Genomic DNA, 18,600 nt, shown 5'->3' with positions numbered 1-18,600 from the left:
GATACTATAGAGGTATGAAGATCGAACCAGCCACGACGAAATAGTGAAGCCGCCTGTTACCAATTGCCTGTTCCGGTTCCAAGGAAATTGCAATTATAACCTGGCCAACAAGTAAATTCACAGTTTTGGTTTTGAACAACTATTCGAACAACCAAACCCGTGGTTTATGGGCGATTTTGACCGGTTATCCACGATTAATGTTCCAAAATTGTATGGTTCCGGGGCCAACTGACATTTCTGGTTTACCATGCAATAACTAAGATGAAGGGGTGAAAGTAGCAGAACGCCACTGTGAGGTTTTCATTCCATTGCAAAGTTACAACCAACTCTCTATCAGCCTATTAATGCTACACAACTTAGCTGTAAAATGTAGTTTGTATTACTACAAGAGGCAATGCATGTATTGAATATATATCAACAACATTACATTCAAACAATCAACACCTTGTTTTCTCCTATAATCTTTCTTAAGCTTGAGACAGCTATGTTTCTGCATCTCCCTCTAGCATCCAAAGTCATAAGCCACCAATCCTTTCAACTCGGGACCATTGAGTCTGTTGTTGTTAGCAAAACTGCAATTTTTCCAAATATTCAACTTGGAATGCAGAGGTTCAATCAATAAATGGCACAGTCACACATTGGATTAGTTATGTGTATTCTTGAAAGCATAGATTATTGTATCATCTTTCACATGAACAGACAAAATGAGAAGTGCAAGAAAACTGGATTATAATATGGAGTAATATGATCGCTTAAGGAAAATCAAGAAAATATATCATACATCATAGAGTCTAGACAGACAGCGATCTACGTTTCTATGTGATTGAATCCATAAAAATGGTGATGAGATTTATGGTACTTGGATCTTCGTGTTAGATTATGGCTCATAATCAATTTTAGCAATCCATATATTACAAGAGCTATATGCTTCAAAATATTGTTCGAAGTTAATTTCGTGGCCAAGAAGTATGTGTATCAAACCATGAACACTACCCTTAATAAGAAGGGGATCAACAAGGTTTCTAATTAATAAGGATGGAATGGAAAAGTAAGTACCTTTCCATCGGGAAGGTCCCAAACGGACCATCAACCGGTATTGTTCCACAAAGATCATTATTCGAGATATCACTGCAGCCATTCAAGAATTACACATGAGACAAATACTTAAGTCATTTCTCATCATCAAAGCGCATGAAGAGGTTTACTCACAGGACTTTGAGGTCAGACAGAGTGGCGAGTTCCCGTGGTATTGATCCAGTTAGCTTGTTATCATTCAACCGTCTGCAGAGAGAAGTATATAAGTTAGAACGCTTAAACTTTAATCCACAAGAAACTAATCAACTACACTATTTGGTTTCGTACAATCTTATACTCACAAAAATCGAAGAGACTTCAAGTTGGCAAAGGACTCTGGTATCTTCCCGTGGAATTTGTTTCCATAGAGATCCATGCTTATGAGCTTTCCCAAATTGCCCAACTCCTTCGGGATATTCCCTACTATGTTATTTTTGTAAAGCTCCCTGCATTTAGTGCAAAATTGTAACAAGCAGTGGTTATGAAAACACAAGAACAATAAATCATGCTCTGGTGTTTAACAGAAATAATTAAAACTAGGATATTTAGTGACAATCAGCTGCAACAAGTTCAACATTAAAATTAGTTGACTAAACAATGAAATTGAAAGCATTATTTTTGTAAAGTTCCCTGCAATCAATGCTAAAATTTTCTCTTTGTAGCATCACAACTCACAAGTAATCGTTATAAAGACACAACAACAGCAAACCAAGCTCTAAAGAAATCATTAAAATTAGGATTTTCAAACACAAACACAATTAGTCATGACAAGAAACAACATAAAGTGACAAGAAATCATAAAAAATCAGACATACTTCCCTCATACAAATGGTCTTTAATTACATAATTCTACGGAGACAACAATAAGTAGTATAGTTAAAGATATTTGAAGCTTAAAAACACAATCAACAAACTAATCAAAGGGTTAAGAAAGAGTATTACAAATACTGCAGGTGCTTGAGTTCACCTAGCTCCGGTCCCAAACTCCCAGAAATGTTGGAATTTCCCAAGTCCCTACCATCATAAAACCAGATTCATTACAAACCGATGATGGTAAACTTGAACAAGAAAGTAGGAAGAGAGAAAAAGGGAGGAATCGGTAGAAATGAGGAAGAAGAATTGGAGATGTTTACAGGCGAACAACGTGGTTGTTGGAATCGCAGGTGACATGAAACCAAGTACAGGGACTCACAAGAGTTGGATCCCAACTTTGCAGAACATTTGTGGGGTCTGAAAGTCTGCTTCTCAAAGCAGACAGCGCATTTCCTGCGAAACCGAACTACTAATTAGGAAAGCCCACCAGAAAAAGCAACGCCTTTATGAAAGATTGCAAGTTGATGAGGGAATTCCCAAAATAGAAAAAAAAACAATGAGAGAATTGAAATTGGAGAAAGCTTTGAATCACCTTCAGAGTTGGTGGAGAACGCGGGAGAGAAGGAGAGGAGGATGGGAAGGAAGAAAGAGAGCAAAAGAGAAACAACAGCCATGAGAAAGAGAGGGAGAGATGAAAAGGTGGGAATGAAAATGGAAATGGAAGTGTTGTTTAATTGTACTAGTAAGATACTTATAAAGTAGTAGTACTACTAAAGAGGATGGCAATGAGTAATGAGTGGGGGATTATAGGGACAGCTAAGTCAATGTTGGACGAAAGTTGAAAAAATTTAAGAAATTGGAAACGGGAGAGAATGGTGAAATGCCATTTCCTTCCATTTTCCATGGAGTGAAAATCACGTTTGAGGAAGAAGGGGGGGGTGGGGTCCACATTGAATATGAACACAATGGGGATTGGTCTCAGCGATACAGTACCAACTGCGCTGACGAGTGACGACACATTCAACAAATTTTTCCGCAACAAATTTGCGCCTTGTTTTCAAAATTGAAAATACAATAGATGTGTTTTTGTCCATTTCAAAATATATGCACCGCACCAGTATACAACACCATGATGCTTCCACCATTGCTGCCTCTCTAGCCTCCATTGCATTGTCTGTGAAGCCTCTCTTATTGCAATTTTTTCCCTTAGCACTCTCGACTGAGAGTAATGGGGATTTGAATCCCATAGACATAGAGTCTCCTCCAGAGTCAAATACATACATACCATCATGAGTCTACTTCCTGTGATAAGAATATAGTAATTAACATCATATACATCTTTCTCTATAAATAGGTAAGCCAAGCATTTTAATTTTCCTCTTTAGATAAGGTTCCACCTTCTTCCGTTGGAAATGTCGACTAAAAATGTCATAAGCATACACTAAATTATGTTATTGCTGCTATTAACTTGATACGAAGTCATTTTGATATAATATTTAAAGTATATTAAAAATGAAAATTAATAATTTTAGAATAAATAAATTGTTAATCACAATTAACTAAAATGATTTAATCTTCACTTGTCCAAATGAAATAACTGAAATTGGATGTTTCATTTGCTAGATGCAGGTGATGTAACAACCACAAAAATAATTTACTGCCGTCATTTATAGATAGTTTTATTAACCATAAATCTATGACCATAATAACACGTTTTAAAACTGCATAATTTTAGTTAGTTATAATCAAATCAAATCAAATGGACTTGATTAACGACACGTCTCTCTGCGAAATCTAAACCACCTCGCGCATTTAATACATATAGACGTTTGATTTTAGACTTTTTTTTTTTTTTTTAAATTAACTTCATATATTTATATCATATATATGAAGGAGGAAATTACAAATCAACTCCTATAACAAGGAGGAAAGACAAATTATTAGTAAGAGATAAAGAGAAAAAAAGTAAGAAGTAACTTGTTGAAAACTTTTATTTTTTAAATATGCTTTATTTTCTGTGGGTAATTAAAATGACAAATGTGCTCTATTTTTCGTGGACAGAGGGGAGGGAAGGGAGTATAAGTTAATGAAACATCCAATTTCAGTTATTTCATTATGTAACATGTTGATTATTATTTTAGAAGAAATTAAGCTAAACGAGTTGTTACAGTAGGCAGTGGGCGCGTCATAATTTTAAGACAAAGGTGATAGATTGAATTGGATGTCCTGTCCCCAAAATTTCCCCCAAACTTCCTCTATTACCTCAAATCCACCTAATTTCTCTCAAACTTCAATCTTCAACTGCCATAACTGTTTTTCCATTGGAAATCTGCTGCTAATCGGAGTTGCATGACGAGCGCTTCGGAGCTTTTCTACCAGCGCAGGTCTCGAATTGGGCGTCATTCCGATTCATTTGGCGTCGTCTCGGATTTGGGCTCTCCACCGCCGCCTCTCTGGATCAATCGCCGCCGCCGCCACAACAACACCACCGTCGGAGGAAATCACAGTCGCCGAGATCCCGACGGCTGCAATCCCTTGCGCCGCTCTCTTCATCACCCGCGCCAGACCTCTTTCCATCGCTCTTCTCATCCACCTCCGGTGAGTTTTTTTTCTTTCGTTACGATTATTGCAATTTATGTAACAATTAGGGCTGAATTTATGGAGTATGTTAGCATAGAGCCTGAGATTGAGCATTGTCATTTCTGTTTTCAGTTTTCACTATGTGCTTTGGTTTTAGTATTCTTCTCCTTATTTAAACACAATAATTGCGCATGAGTTCAGCAATTTCCGTTGCAATTTTCAATTTTAATTTTAATTTGCAAGCAATAGCTCAATTTTGAATAATGTTATGATATTATCAGTTCCTCCTAGTGTTGGTTTTTTTATGTGTATGACCCCATTGGTTAAAATTTTCCATCTACCGTGTAAATGCTTCTCAAGGAGAAACCTTTCTGAACCATTGGCTGCCATATCCTTTCATTATGAACAGGAACGTGAATCGCTTCGACCTGAAGACGGCAACAACCTGTTTTCTCCAGGCAATGTTATCCATCCTGAACCACAAGTTAATCCACAAGACAGGCTGTCATTAAGTGGGAATGACAGGCTTCCTGGAGCCGTGCTGCTTGCTAGAGAAAGACTTCTGCAACGACTGAGAGGTGTTACACTCTCTGGTAGCAGGTTAGTTCAGATGTTTGAAACCCCACCCTCAGCATAATTGTGTCAACTAAAGTAAACTGTAAAACTCATTCAGCTAGTCAGTCGTAGATTTGACATGAGCCAGTATCGATATTACCTTGACTTTTTTGCAAACTAGTCATGAAACCTTACTATTGCATAATTGTGTTCCCAAACTTTTCTTCTGTATGTTTTATTCCTTCTACTCCACAACAATTCTTATTCTACTGAACTTGTAAGGACACTGAAAATTGATCATGATTTGAGATTCTAGCCCATTTACATCTTTAAGTGTTAGCCTTCTTGAAGCCCCTTCCGTGTCATTTAATTTAGTGACCTCACACCGTTCAAGCGATTTACGTTTCTTACAGGCTTTCTAATTGGTTACTATGCTTATTTGTATAGGCGGAGTAACAGGAACTCATCTAGTAGCCAACATAGTGACTATGCAATGGGGGATGACTTCAGGCTCGTGGATGCTGGGGATTGGGAAACAGAACTATCTAGGGAGTGGCTTGCAGCAGCGGCTCCCTTACCCAGTTCAGTTGGCCAGCATCTGAACAAGAGGCCTCCAGGACTTACTCAAGAGGCACTAAGCTGTTTGCCGGTCGAGGTATTCTGTGTCTCAGAGGAAAGTGACGAACACCCCGCGTCTAGGGCATCGAGAGAGTGTAGCATATGCCTGGAGAGTTTCTTGGTGGGAGATCAGCTGATATGTCTACCGTGTGGGCACAGGTATCATTTTTGTTGCTTGGACCCCTGGGTTCGGACTTGTGCAGACTGCCCATATTGCCGTAGGAGTATTGATGTAACTTCTGGCAGAGTTAAAAAGGATCCAGAATGTTGATCTGTTAGAACGCCTTTTCTAATGCTATTCACTAGTTTTTCCATGTCTGTGTTAGTGTGTTGTGATCGTTCTTCTGTAGCGTGTATCGAGAAATCTTGTCTTGTAATATTTTGTTTCAACTCTGATGCCTAATGTGACTCGAACACACTCGTTCCTCTTGTGATATAACACTTTTACTGCATTCTGTTATGTAGGTGACTTGAATATATAACTGGACTCGCATGTGGCTGGTTTGTAATTGTCGGTCATCATCCGTTTCATCTGACATACCATTCCCGTTAGGAAATGAACGCTTAGCATCATTTAATTACCGTACTTTTATAAAGATTAACTCCCAGATGTTTGCAGGCAGCCCTATGTTGTTATATTTTGTAGCAAGTAAATGCAGGTCGTCGAATCGGGAAGCAGCAGGTTGGTTGGGGGATATTCAACCCTGGACAGGACCCACCCAGTGTGTCGTGTTTCATGTTTGAGCGAGGTAGATTCGGACAGGTATGGTCTGAAACTTTTAAGAATAAAGGCTTTTAAAGTAAACAGAGAGATTGGTACCCCAGTTGAATGATTCAACATTTGGCTATAACTGTTTGTCCCCTGAAAATGATATGTATGTAATAAATAATATCATGAAAGCACCCTTAGAAAAACTTCCTTGACTACCTTGTAGTAATACTATTACAGGCCACTCCAGTCAACTCAATTAGTTCTTCATAGCGACTCTCTGTCCCACTCACAATCCATTTTTCTTGGTCCTTTTTATGAGAGAGAGAGAGAGAGAGACTCTTATTTCAACCTTTTACGGCTGGATTATTGATGCTAAAAAGAATTCCTTGTTATGAGGTTTTAGTCTTAGACTCTTAAATGCTTGTAATAATTTCTTTATACAAAAAAGAGAATTTGTTAAGAACAAAACTCAAATCACAAAATAAATAAATAAAAAAGTGTAGTAGAATAATATGTTGAAAATAACAGTCGGTCACAGAAAAACAATAAAGATCACAGGAGAATTTATTACCTTGTTTGTTACTACTATATGCAATTAAGTTTAGGTGAGGCCAAACCGGAGTTTTCGTTACGACTTTTGAATGCTATAATAACCTAACCTTAACCTCTTTCTATGAGAAACTTGTTGAGTGTAATTCATGATTAAACTTCGAATAGCTCGTCTCCATTTCATCAGGATAACAAATGTTAAATGTTATTAAACTCAATAAAAGTACTCCACAAGTTATTAATTATTCTTTTAATTATTCATTACTTCGAAGGGTGGAAAAACTTATCCAAGAATTTGAAGTTATTCAGTTGTTTAATACCCACAGGTCCCTTAACCATGTAATTAAAAATAGACGAGTTATGTGTCAGTCTATCATACATTTAGCGCCACTTTAATCCATACCCTTTTATGATAGTATCATTTTCTCTTATTATGTTGTTTAGCGTGAGAGAAGATTCAAGTTTGGTATATGATTATAGGGGTAGATAAATAGTTAAGAGGAATGAGTCAAATTTAGGTTTGGGATATGAATTCTAGTATTCCATGGTCCCACGATGTTGAAGTCACGAGTGACAGATATTTAAATGTTGTGCATTTTCAAAAAAAAAGTTCTTATAGCATCTCCAATGCACGGATGTCTCATTCGGACATCCACTAGGACTTTCCAAAAACACTTCCTGCCACGTCACTAGGACTTCCCATCCCACTGCCACGTCACTAGGACATCCCCTTCACAATCCGCCCTTCCCACTAGAACTTCCCGCAATAAAAGAAAAATCACAAATTCACAAATAAAGCAATTTACGTTTACGGAAATAAAATTTCAACACGAATACGAACGGGAAAAATTATCAACTTCATTAAAAAAACATACATGATTTGAAAAAAAAATTACATAGTAATAAAATAAAAAAAGTAATAACATCAACGTCAACCCCTCCGCGTCCAAACCTCTTCGATAATATCGTGCTGAAGTAGAACATGAGCATCTGTTTGCCGCATGTCGGCAAATGCACGCATCCGCTCGACCTCTCCATGAGGTACCCCCATATTCATATTCGCCGTGGCCACGCCGTGACTTGGACCTGCACACGTATCATCTTCATTGGTCCACTGAGTCAGTTCCGCAGCTTCATTTTCGACAATCATGTTGTGCATTATGATACATGCGTACATGACATCGCCGATGTTGGGAATATACCACTGCCGTGCAGGACCCTTTACTACCGCCCATCGACTCTGGAGCACACCAAATGCCCGCTCCACATCCTTGCGCGCTGCTTCCTGACGGCTCGTAAAGTATGACTTCTTTTGTCCGAGCGGATGCTTGATTGTCTTCACAAAGACGGGCCAGTTTGGGTATATCCCATCCGCCAAATAGTATCCCGTATTGTGCTGGTTGCCGTTGGCGACGAAACTGATGGCGGGACCAACGCCATTGCACTGAGCGTTGAACAGGGGCGATGACTGGAGAACGTTGATGTCGTTGTTCGACCCGGCGACTCCAAAATAAGCATGTCATATCCACAGCCGGTAGTCAGCTACAACTTCAAGGATCATCGTGGGATGCTTGGCTTTGAAGCCGGTAGCGTACATCCCCTTCCAGGCGGTGGGGCAGTTCTTCCACTCCCAATGCATACAATCTATGCTGCCCAACATCTCAGGGAACCCGTGCACCGACCCATGCATATCTATCAGCCTCTGGCAGTCTTCGGGGCTCGGACTCCAAAGATACCGTTCCCCGAATATCGCTCTCACGCCCGCGCAAAAATTCTGCAGACACTCGACGGCTGTCGACTCGCCAATGTGGAGGTACTCGTCGAACATGTCGGTCGCGCCTCCGTACGCCAGTTGTCTGATTGCGACAGTGCACTTCTGTAAGGGTGTGAGTCCGGGTTTGCCAACTGCATCCTCCCTGATCCTAAAATTCAGGTATCTTCTCTCTAAAGCACCCACGATATGCATAAACAACGGACGATGCATCCTAAAACGTCGCCGGAATAAGGCATCCCAAAACGCGGCTGCAGAGCGAAGTAGTCCTGATACAACCGAATATGTGCAACAATGTGGTCACGGGGTATTGTAGTTCGACGACGGATCGGCCGATGTACCGCCGCCTGCTGCCTCCGCTGCTCCATCTGGTGTAGCAACCTATCTATCGCACCTTCCATAGCGACCTCCAATTCATCATCGCTATCACTATCACTAGCCATTCTAGATATACTTGAAAATAGAGATGTAGAGAGAGAAACTTGTTAACACAAGTGGTGCGAATGAAATGAAGTTCAACGAGCCGTATATATAGAGTTTTTTAAAAAAAATTAAATACCGGACGTCCGACCCACGCCACAATGGCGGACGTCCGCCCGCCCGTCGCCCCCACGTCCGAGGACATCCGACGTCCTTACGGGACGTCCGTATCCGAGTTGAAACGCCACAATGGCGGACGTCCCGGTCGCCTGTCGCGGATGTCCGACCGGACGTCCGCCATTGGAGATGCTCTTATGACCGACATTTAAGGCCATGTTTCGGTTAAATTGAATCAATATTATTTATTACATCGTTGAAATTAATTAAAGTTGTAAATACACATTCATACAAACTTAAATCTGAATTCAATATTAATCGAATCGATATTTTGAAGTATATAAAAATATGAGCAATGGATATGGCATCGGAATTAAGACATAGTAATTGGTAAAGTAAGAGAGATGAGAGAAATGTATGATAAAGTAAAAGAGATGAGAAAAATGGTATTTAAAGTAGTGTTAGTAGATAGTGAGACATACATTATTAAATTGATATAACTTTCTAAAAATGAAGTGCACATATTTTTATGGGATAGACGAAAATGGAAAATGAACATATTTTTATGGGACGAGGGAATATTTATTTATATAGAATTACTTTAACTTATTATTAACTCAAATAAGGATATGGATAGCATTGAATCGTTTAATGTAAAAGTTAGGTTTCTTATACTATTAGACGTCACCACGGTTCGGGAACCGGCGGTTCACGGTTCGGAACCGCCGGTTCCGGTTCGAAAAAAATGGAACCGGAACCGAACCGGCCAAGGATCGGCGGTTCCGGTTCTGGAACCGTGAACCGCCGGTTCACGTGAACCGCGGAACCGCCTAGGTTTGCCCGGTTCCGGGCCGATTCATCCGGTTCGGCGGTTTTTTTTTTTTTGCATTTTAAATTTGTAATTCAAGTAAAATATGTAGATATATTTGCATAAATAAAATTAGAATAAAGCAATGTTCAAATGCAATTTTATTGATACAAATTACAACTTTAAAATTACAAATTACAACTTTAAAATTACAAATTACAACTTAAAATTTACAAATTACAACTTTAAAATTAGAAATTACAACTTTAAAATTACAAATTACAACTTTAAAATTGCAAACTACAAACAACTTTAAAATTACAAATTACAACTTAAAATTTACAAATTACAACTTAAAATTACAAATTACAACTTATTACTTAACATTACAAATTACAACTTTAAAATTACAAATTACAACAATTACAAATCGAAAAATTTAAATACAAGTTGCTTACAACAATTACAAGTTACAACAATTACAAATCGAAAAATTTAAATACAAGTTACAACAATTACAAATCGAAAAATTTAAATACAAGTTACAACAATTACAAGTTACAACAATTACAAATTTACAACTTACAAGTGTTGACAAAAAAGACTTAGAAGATCATTAAAAGATATTCCTCATTTGATAAGTATCTAATATCTTATTGGTGAAAAAGTGGGTATCTTTGGGGCAGATGGTACTGGAACACAAATTTATATATGGAATCTGGATGAATGAGGATCATATTATAGTTTAAAATGGGAAGCTGGGTTCACTGGCGGGAGTTCGTTTCATCGTCGGACTCAGATGAATATATCACCCTGATGGCCTGATGAAACGAACTCCCGCCAGTGAACCCAGCTTCCCATTTTAAACTATAATCTGATCCACATTCATCCAGATTCCATATATAAATTTGTGTTCCAGTACCATCTGCCCCAAAGATACCCACTTTTTTCACCAATAAGATACTTATCAAATGGAGAATAGAGAAATTGAGATTGAGAGAGAAATTCTTATTAACACAGTTACACAAGAATGGGGTGAGTAGAAATGAAGAGGATTGAGGGGTATTTATAGGGGAAAATTGTGATTTTAAAAAAAAAAATTGAAAAACACGGCAGAAACCGCCGGTTTACCACCGGAACCGCCGGTTTTCGGCGGAAACCGGCGGTTTAGGCGTCCGTTTGAATTTTCAAAATTTGGAAAAAACGGCGGGAACCGCCGGTTTTCGGCGGAACCGACGGTTTCCGCCCATGGTTTCGGTCAAATCCGGCGGCCGCGGGCCCGGTTTCTGAAAAGGCTAGGAGTAGGCCTGAAATTGTGCCGGGAACCGCCGAACCGACGGTTCCGGCAAAACCGGCAGTTCCGAACCGCCGGTTACGGTTAGCGAAAAATTGGAACCGGAACCGGCCCGGCCGAACCGGCAGTTCCGGTGCCGGTTCGAACCGCCGCCGACGGTTCCGGTTCCGGTTCGGAACCGCCGGTGACGGTTCCGGGCCGGTTCGTCCGGTTCGGTTCGGATTGGGGACCTCTATATACTATTATTCTTGTACCCAATAGTACATTTATTTAAAGTACAACACGACATATATGGATATAGTATTAATGGAAAATTAGAGCAAAACCGAATAAATATTTGAAGATTTACCCAAATCCATAGTATATCAAACTTACCTAATGTGATTCCGATAAGTTTCTTCCACTATAAGAAATAAATCCACAAATTATGTCGCTTTTTCAAAAGCTATTTCTATTAGCCACCCACTCAACTCAACGGTTTGACTAAAATAATTAAAAATGAGTAAACGAATAATTTTATTACTAATAAATATTAAATTTGTTACGTCCAATTATAAATATCCCAACGTTTGGGGTATTGCCAACCTCAAAAATATAATATTTCAATGGTTTGCTAGTGAGTCAACAATACTAACCCGTTGTTAAATCCAAATTAGATATAAATCCAACAAAATAAAGTAATGTACTTATTTTATTTGAAATTGAAAAAGCATTGCAATCCTAAAAATGTCGGAAACCCACAAAAGGTAGAAAAAAATATTTATATTCACACTACATATTACCAAACTCGGTCATATTTGAATATATTTACTTCATTACCTTTATGTTGAAGAGAAGATTTAAATTATTTTAATAAGCACCACTACCTTTTTAGTAACGTGTTATGTGGGAAGTGTATAATGATGACATATACAATTACTCTATTTTCATATACTGAACTAATTTAATTATTGTCTTTTCCATTTGAATTCAAAATCCATCTCGAAGAAATAAGTTTAACCAACCAATATCCACGAAAAACACGATTTGGATTATAAGTAGTATATATAGTTTGATTGTATTATTCTATTTTGATGTGTTTCTTTTTCGCATTAAAGTTTGGATATCTATCTATCCCTTGCAAAATAAAAATAAAGAAGATGGGAATCTTTCTAATTAGTTTGTTGGGAAATGCGTTCACCAAAAGATTTGAATCGATCCAACTTAAATGCATTCACAAATAGTAGGTGGAGTAATATTTATTTGTTATCATGCATGGATTAATCATTTGATTGTCATTAAAAATTGATTATATAGTTTATAATTACGTTTAAAAATAAAAAAAATTCTCAACAATAGATAAACCCTAAAAATTTGGATCAAGTCAACAAATGTTCAACGATTAACCATATTAAAAGAAGTTTCCGGTTTTATAATTTATATTTTAGAATACATACTTATTACATATAGATCGAAAATATACAATAGGAGTATTAAAATCGAAAATTATAAAATGAACAAAACATAACAAAACTTTGAGACATAGACCATTTCCCATGATATTCTAATATTCAAAATGAAGTAGATAATTAGCTACAATAGTACTCTAATATTAATTCTCCTTTGGCCTTTTAAGTATAATACACCCATTTTTAGGTTTACACTAAAATAAATTTAAATCATTTTTTAAAGTTTGTGAGTAAAAAAAGTATTTAGTGGATAGAGAATATTCTTTAAGTTTGAATTCAATTTAAAATATTGAAGTATAACATTTTTGCTAAAAGAAGTTTGAGTTAAGGGTAAATAAACATTCTCTGTTCTCACTAAAAATTACTACTAGTAAATAAGTTAACATTATATCATACTGCTATAGTGAAGTAAAGAAATTATAAATCTAATGGTGGACATAAACAATTTATAATACTATGAACATAAATATACAATGGACTAATAGTATAATGGTGGACAAAGAAATAATTCACCTTACCCTGAATATAGGGAGACTATTTTTAAATTCTCTATGATATAGTACTATTAACCATCAAGTGTTAATAATAAATACAACGATAAATACAAACTCTTATATATGTTTTTTTTTCATTTTTTAAGTATCAAATCAATACTTTTAATAATAACATTGCATAAGTGTTAATAATAAATACAACGATAAATACAAACTCTTATATATGTTTTTTTTTCATTTTTTAAGTATCAAATCAATACTTTTAATAATAACATTGCATATGAAACAATGAATATCACTCATAATTACGTAAATGCAAATATGTGACAAATGTATACACCATCTGCCATTAGGAGTCCCAATTCATAACGCGGTACGAGTTTTAAGAATTATTAAGAAAAGTGGGTGGAAAAAGTTAGTGGATAATATATATATAGTTTTAAATAAAATGTGGGTGGAATGAGTGAGTGGAAAATGAGACCCTATTACCATTTATAATAAAAATGAACCAGGACTTCTATTCGCGGACGAGATACCGATAAGTTTGCATCAATAGATGTATGCAAAAAATAGGGTAATCTATTTACTCAAAAAGAAAAGAGAAAATGGAAAAGAAATGAGAAAAGCGCGTTGTAAACAGTTGATGCGCCGTGTTGCCTTTCTTCTTCTTCGTCTTCGTCTCCGTCTCCGTCTCATCATCACTCAGTTGCTTTCTCTCTCTTCCCTTTTTATAAACGCGGAATTCCTTTCAAAGTTGTTTCCACTGTACTGTACAAAATAAACCTCGTCAAAACAAAATCTCAACCTACAATTAAACCATACTCGATTCTCAATCCAATCCCTCCCTGCCCTGCCAACCCTATTGGATCATGTTCCGATCCTGCTGTTTGCGCTGTTTTGGCCTCCGAAATGCCGACGCCTTGCTCTGGCACTCCGAATTGAAGCCCCACGCCTCCGGCGAATTCTCGATCGCCGTCGTCCAGGCCAATTCCAACCTAGAGGATCAGAGCCAGGTCTACACCTCCCCCTCCGCCACCTACGTCGGAGTTTACGACGGCCACGGAGGACCTGAGGCCTCCCGCTTTGTCAACAACCACCTCTTCCCTCATCTCCACAGTAATTTTACTACTTCCAATTTCTTGTTCACTTGAGGTTTTGCTTGACTGTTTTGTTTAGTATTTTTTGTTAATTTTTTAAAAATGAATTATCTGCTCAACTGATTGTTTTTAAATTTTTGATCCACCTCTGAACTCGGAGTAATAGAATATCGAGAGTTGAATCTATGATTCTAGAATGTTCTTAAATCTCGTCGCCAATCAATTTCGATTTGTGATGTGCAGAATTTTCCAAGGAGCAAGGGGGATTATCGACGGATGTGATAAAGAAGGCTTTCAATGCCACTGAAGAGGATTTCACTCGCTTAGTGAAGAGATCACTGCCAATCAAACCACAGATTGCTTCAGTCGGATCGTGCTGCTTGGTTGGTGCAATTTCAAACGGTGTATTGTATGTTGCAAACTTGGGAGATTCAAGAGCTGTTCTCGGTCGAAGAGGTTTTGATGGAGAGAAGAAGTTAGTAGCGGAGAGGTTGTCCACAGATCATAATGTTTCGTCCGAAGATGTTAGGAGGGAAATCGAAGCTCTTCATCCTGATGATTCACCTGTTGTGATTTATTGCCGAGGGGTTTGGAGAATCAAGGGAATAATTCAGGTGTGCTTTTCTTCATCCGTGTATTTAACACTTTTAGTGACTCTTTGGAAATTTCAAAGCATCTGAAATGAGTTGATCCTCGGAGAACCTTATAGTGAGCATGCCACAACTAACCAATATTATTTAATCCAATCCAATACTGATACCGAATATAGTAAACGGGCCAAGAGATCTAGCTTTGAACTAAAGACACAAGTAGAACTCTTGGCTGCTTTTCTTTCAGCTAGATCCTACTGCTCAACTTGAAACAGCATTCCGCTGGAGTTGATTTTATCATCTGTTTCTGTTCAGTCTTTCTTTGTCTCCCAAATTTGTATCTCAAGACTTTTTTTTTAGAGCGGCTGCAGCAGGAGCTCACAATAACTTCATTTGCTAAAGGATCATGCCTTGGTTACTCTACCAGTATTCACATCTCTGTCCCTTGCCATTTCATGTAGCTGAAGTTGAAGTAGACGCCTTCCACATATGAGATGCTAAGATCATAAAGCAAAGTGTTGTGATCCTGGTGGCTCTATAGTCTCATGCCTTTCTTTTTGGCTACATCGAAGATCCTATTGACTTCAAAGAAGCTCATTTAGCATTTAGGATCTATTTTTTCCTTCATTTCTTGTGATTTAGTGGCTTTGTTTTATCTTTAATCATTCCTTTTTGTTATGAATCCAAATGTGATGTTAAATCCCTAATGTTTTTGTTATCTCTCTTCAGGTATCTAGATCAATTGGTGATGTCTATTTGAAGAAGCCCGAGTTTCACAGAGACCCTATTTTCCAGCAATATGGAAATATTGTCCCCATGAAGCGACCTCTTATGTCAGCTGAACCTTCCATTGTAACCAGAAAGCTGAGACCACAAGATATGTTTATTATTTTTGCCTCTGATGGTCTGTGGGAGCAACTCAGCGATGATGAAGCGGTTCAAATAGTTTCCAAGTACCCAAGAGCTGTAAGTGTCCAGTATCTGCCAAACCGTGATAAATTTTTACTGTTTCGACTTATGCTTTATACCGGCTGCCATGGCCTACCAAACAACTTAAACATCTCATGGTGTAATTTTGCAGGGAATAGCCAAGAGGTTGGTTGCAGCTGCCATTCAGGAAGCAGCAAAGAAGAGAGAAGTGAGGTACAAAGATATCAAGAAGATCGAGAGGGGTGTGAGGAGGCATTTCCATGATGACATTACTGTAATTGTGATTTATCTTGATCACCAAACAACAATCTCCACTCCGAAGCATAAGCAAGGCACAGTTGGATCTACTTCTCCGCCTATTGATATCCATTCCCATAACTCGGATGAAACGATGGAAAGTTCTGGTGACAAGATTTTTCCCAACAAAGAATCACGAGCAAATGTGTTGTACTGAATTACTCAAAAAACAGTTCATGTTGTATACAGGTTTGGTGTAGATAAAATAGAATACAGTACAAAGGGATTTTAGTTAATTTTGAAACATAGGCTCTAACATCAATAACACATTCTTTTCGTTCTTTTTTGGTCTGAAATCAGTTTTTGCTATCAGAGATACTCATAGACTGATAGTTTAGTTCACCTGCAGTCTGCAGATTATTGTCTGAGTATTATTGTGGTCGTCTCATTTAGTGCAAAGGAATGAATCACAACAAATTGAAAAGCACACAATCGAATGATCAATGACTACTAAAATCCAGCAAAAAAAAAAATACTCGAATATAGACGCTGAAATTTACATATATCATGAAGCAAGATACAATGATCCAGGAAGCAAAAACAACCACCACCAAATTCACATAAGAAAATGACATCCGCCAACTATGTATACTTCCATAATGCAGCATCATTTTCTCTTCCCAATTGAAATCAATCTTATTATACAGCATTATTCTGTTTCGTTCAATAAAGAAATGATGCACAACACACTAATAACCAAGGAAACAAACTCATTCACCAAGCACAGAGCAGACAGGTATTCAACTCAAGGAACAATCTTGTAAGCTTTCACCTTATCAATCCAAGAAATGAAGGAATTCTTTGAATTCCTGAATCCAAGAAATCCATGCTCCTTGCTTTTGTTCATTGTATCCAGCAAACATGCATTCTGAAACACAACATCTATCAACCACCAATGCCCAATATCCTCCAACTTGGTAGGCACCAAGCCATTCTCCCTCACGATCTCGTCCCAAACCGGACCTTTATCCTTCATCAACTCCTCCAGTTTAAACTCCTTCCCTTCCTCATACTCCCCACACTCCACCCCAAACTGCTCCGCCAACACCTTCCAGAAATGCTTCCATTTGAAAACATCGCCATTGCTCACATTGAACGCCTCATTCTTCGCGTAAGGATCCACAGCGGCCCATATCTGATGCTCCGCAACCAAGTCTGCATCCGAGCAATCCGCGTATCCATCCCAAGTAGTCTTACTACCGGGATACCTCAAAACTGCACCCTCATGCTTGCAAATAGCAGCGTACGCACAAAGCGTTCCAACAAAATTCATAAGGCTGTACGGTGAGAACCCGAATATAACCCCAGGCCGATGCACGGACCAAGTCAAACCCTCCTTCTTCCCAGCTTCCACAAGCAGAATGTCCTCTAGGGTATAATAGAAATTCAAACAATCCAATCGGGGTAAATCCTCCGTGAACGGAGGATCATGAGGCTGAAACTTCAATGAAGTATCAAATGGACCGAGATAATGCTTCCTACCAGTCTGCAAACAGATATGTTTCAAATTGGGGCAATTAGGGACCACAACATTCAATACATTTTTCAACATTTCACCATTAGCTTCACAATTCTCCTTCTCGGTGGATCGGTTAGTCCACGTGGCATAGAAAATGTTGGTTATATCGGTGAGAGGGGATAGCTTTGCTCTCACGTCGTCGGCGTCGGATACATCGCAGGTGATGTAGTTGATTGGGTGATCCTCGTTCCAGGAGGGGCGGGGGCGGCGCGCCACCCCATAAACCTTCCAAGGGCCGCCTGGAGTGTCGGAGAGAGGAAGGATCTCCGCTAGGCTGTTCCCCACGATTCCGGTCACCCCCACCACAAGAGCCACGCTCTGGTAGTTCGACGGCGCCTCATCTGCATCGATTTTTTTCTGTTTTCGACCGTGCACACATCAATTTCGCAAAATTAAGAAGATAAGGATATGGAAACACAAATCAATTTCATCATAGACCTAGAGAAGTGAAGAATGATTAATTATTTACCTTTGCAGCGCCAATAGCTCCAGCCCACCACCAGCTCATCTTCAATCGCGGAGAATTATGGTATGATTGTTAGTTTGGATCGTGAGAAGAATATGGAAATGTGAGGGAGATTGCGACAGTGAAGCTTAGCTCACGGATCTTTTTTTTAATGGAGAAAACAGAAGTGCCTAATTAATTTAAGATTCCGTGTACAGATTTTTGTCTATAATTCTAAAGCATCCAATAGGCCACAAACGACTCTTGCCACATTATCAGCACTAAAAACCTCTCCTGTCATATCATCAGGACAAACAACTAGACAAGCAATAGACTAGCCACAATAAATAAAATTATAAAAAATAAATAATTAACAATCACACAAAATACGGAATTAAATTTACGACACAAATACGGAAAAATTCAATAATAATAGTAAAATTTAAAAAAGTACATTAATTAAAAAAAA

The 18,600-nt window shown here is 38.1% G+C and overlaps 4 protein-coding genes across 6 annotated transcripts; 2 read left to right on the top strand and 2 right to left on the bottom strand.

Annotated features, from left to right (window-relative positions):
• Positions 1–262: 262 nt before the first annotated feature.
• LOC121809916 (leucine-rich repeat protein 2-like) lies at positions 263–2,729 on the bottom strand. Of its 2 annotated transcripts, none has more exons than XM_042210768.1 (7): positions 2,480–2,729; positions 2,208–2,340; positions 2,017–2,088; positions 1,377–1,520; positions 1,210–1,281; positions 1,057–1,128; positions 263–595 (listed from the first exon to the last, which is right to left on the bottom strand). In XM_042210768.1, exons 1-7 carry the CDS (start codon positions 2,559–2,561, stop codon positions 592–594), a joined length of 579 nt encoding a protein of 192 aa, XP_042066702.1. In that variant the 5' UTR covers positions 2,562–2,729; the 3' UTR covers positions 263–591. The 2 variants fall into 2 exon arrangements, with proteins under 2 accessions (XP_042066702.1, XP_042066701.1); XM_042210767.1 differs by having other exon boundaries at positions 263–572; positions 2,480–2,725.
• Positions 2,730–4,073: 1,344 nt separating this feature from the next.
• LOC121806546 (probable E3 ubiquitin-protein ligase RHY1A) lies at positions 4,074–6,368 on the top strand. Of its 2 annotated transcripts, XM_042206629.1 has the most exons (4): positions 4,074–4,485; positions 4,877–5,067; positions 5,470–5,799; positions 6,106–6,368. In XM_042206629.1, exons 1-4 carry the CDS (start codon positions 4,237–4,239, stop codon positions 6,107–6,109), a joined length of 774 nt encoding a protein of 257 aa, XP_042062563.1. In that variant the 5' UTR covers positions 4,074–4,236; the 3' UTR covers positions 6,110–6,368. The 2 variants fall into 2 exon arrangements, with proteins under 2 accessions (XP_042062563.1, XP_042062562.1); XM_042206628.1 differs by lacking the exon at positions 6,106–6,368 and having other exon boundaries at positions 5,470–6,100.
• A 7,514-nt stretch (positions 6,369–13,882) lies between these two features.
• On the top strand, positions 13,883–16,448 carry LOC121806178 (probable protein phosphatase 2C 63). The gene is made up of 4 exons (XM_042206121.1): positions 13,883–14,369; positions 14,594–14,964; positions 15,670–15,906; positions 16,022–16,448. Exons 1-4 carry the CDS (start codon positions 14,123–14,125, stop codon positions 16,322–16,324), a joined length of 1,158 nt encoding a protein of 385 aa, XP_042062055.1. The 5' UTR covers positions 13,883–14,122; the 3' UTR covers positions 16,325–16,448.
• A 175-nt stretch (positions 16,449–16,623) lies between these two features.
• Positions 16,624–18,317, bottom strand: LOC121806177 ((S)-8-oxocitronellyl enol synthase ISY1-like). Its single transcript, XM_042206120.1, has 2 exons — positions 18,156–18,317; positions 16,624–18,043 (listed from the first exon to the last, which is right to left on the bottom strand). The coding sequence occupies exons 1-2, from the start codon at positions 18,192–18,194 to the stop codon at positions 16,913–16,915; spliced, it is 1,170 nt and encodes a 389-aa protein (XP_042062054.1). The 5' UTR covers positions 18,195–18,317; the 3' UTR covers positions 16,624–16,912.
• Positions 18,318–18,600: the final 283 nt, after the last annotated feature.

The sequence above is a fragment of the Salvia splendens genome, chromosome 6 (assembly GCF_004379255.2).
Source record: "Salvia splendens isolate huo1 chromosome 6, SspV2, whole genome shotgun sequence".
In the NCBI taxonomy this organism is placed as follows: Eukaryota; Viridiplantae; Streptophyta; class Magnoliopsida; order Lamiales; family Lamiaceae; genus Salvia; species Salvia splendens.
The sequence above is the reverse complement of the archived record's forward strand: the minus strand, read 5'-3'. Positions and strand labels throughout refer to the sequence as shown.

Bases quoted from the DNA above. Each gene is read 5' to 3' on its own strand.
- LOC121809916 (XM_042210767.1), bottom strand. From the start codon at position 2,561: ATGGCTGTTGTTTCTCTTTTGCTCTCTTTCTTCCTTCCCATCCTCCTC. The intron at 1,521-2,016 runs GTAATACTCTTT...CACTAAATGCAG, and splicing joins CTCAAGCACCTGCAGTATTT to GGAGCTTTACAAAAATAACA. The intron at 1,282-1,376 runs GTGAGTATAAGA...TTCTCTCTGCAG, and splicing joins TTGAAGTCTCTTCGATTTTT to ACGGTTGAATGATAACAAGC.
- LOC121806546 (XM_042206628.1), top strand. From the start codon at position 4,237: ATGACGAGCGCTTCGGAGCTTTTCTACCAGCGCAGGTCTCGAATTGGG. The intron at 4,486-4,876 runs GTGAGTTTTTTT...CATTATGAACAG, and splicing joins GCTCTTCTCATCCACCTCCG to GAACGTGAATCGCTTCGACC. The intron at 5,068-5,469 runs GTTAGTTCAGAT...TTATTTGTATAG, and splicing joins GTTACACTCTCTGGTAGCAG to GCGGAGTAACAGGAACTCAT.
- LOC121806178 (XM_042206121.1), top strand. From the start codon at position 14,123: ATGTTCCGATCCTGCTGTTTGCGCTGTTTTGGCCTCCGAAATGCCGAC. The intron at 14,370-14,593 runs GTAATTTTACTA...TGTGATGTGCAG, and splicing joins CCTCTTCCCTCATCTCCACA to AATTTTCCAAGGAGCAAGGG. The intron at 15,907-16,021 runs GTAAGTGTCCAG...GTAATTTTGCAG, and splicing joins TTTCCAAGTACCCAAGAGCT to GGAATAGCCAAGAGGTTGGT.
- LOC121806177 (XM_042206120.1), bottom strand. From the start codon at position 18,194: ATGAGCTGGTGGTGGGCTGGAGCTATTGGCGCTGCAAAG. The intron at 18,044-18,155 runs GTAAATAATTAA...GGTCGAAAACAG, and splicing joins GAGCTATTGGCGCTGCAAAG to AAAAAAATCGATGCAGATGA.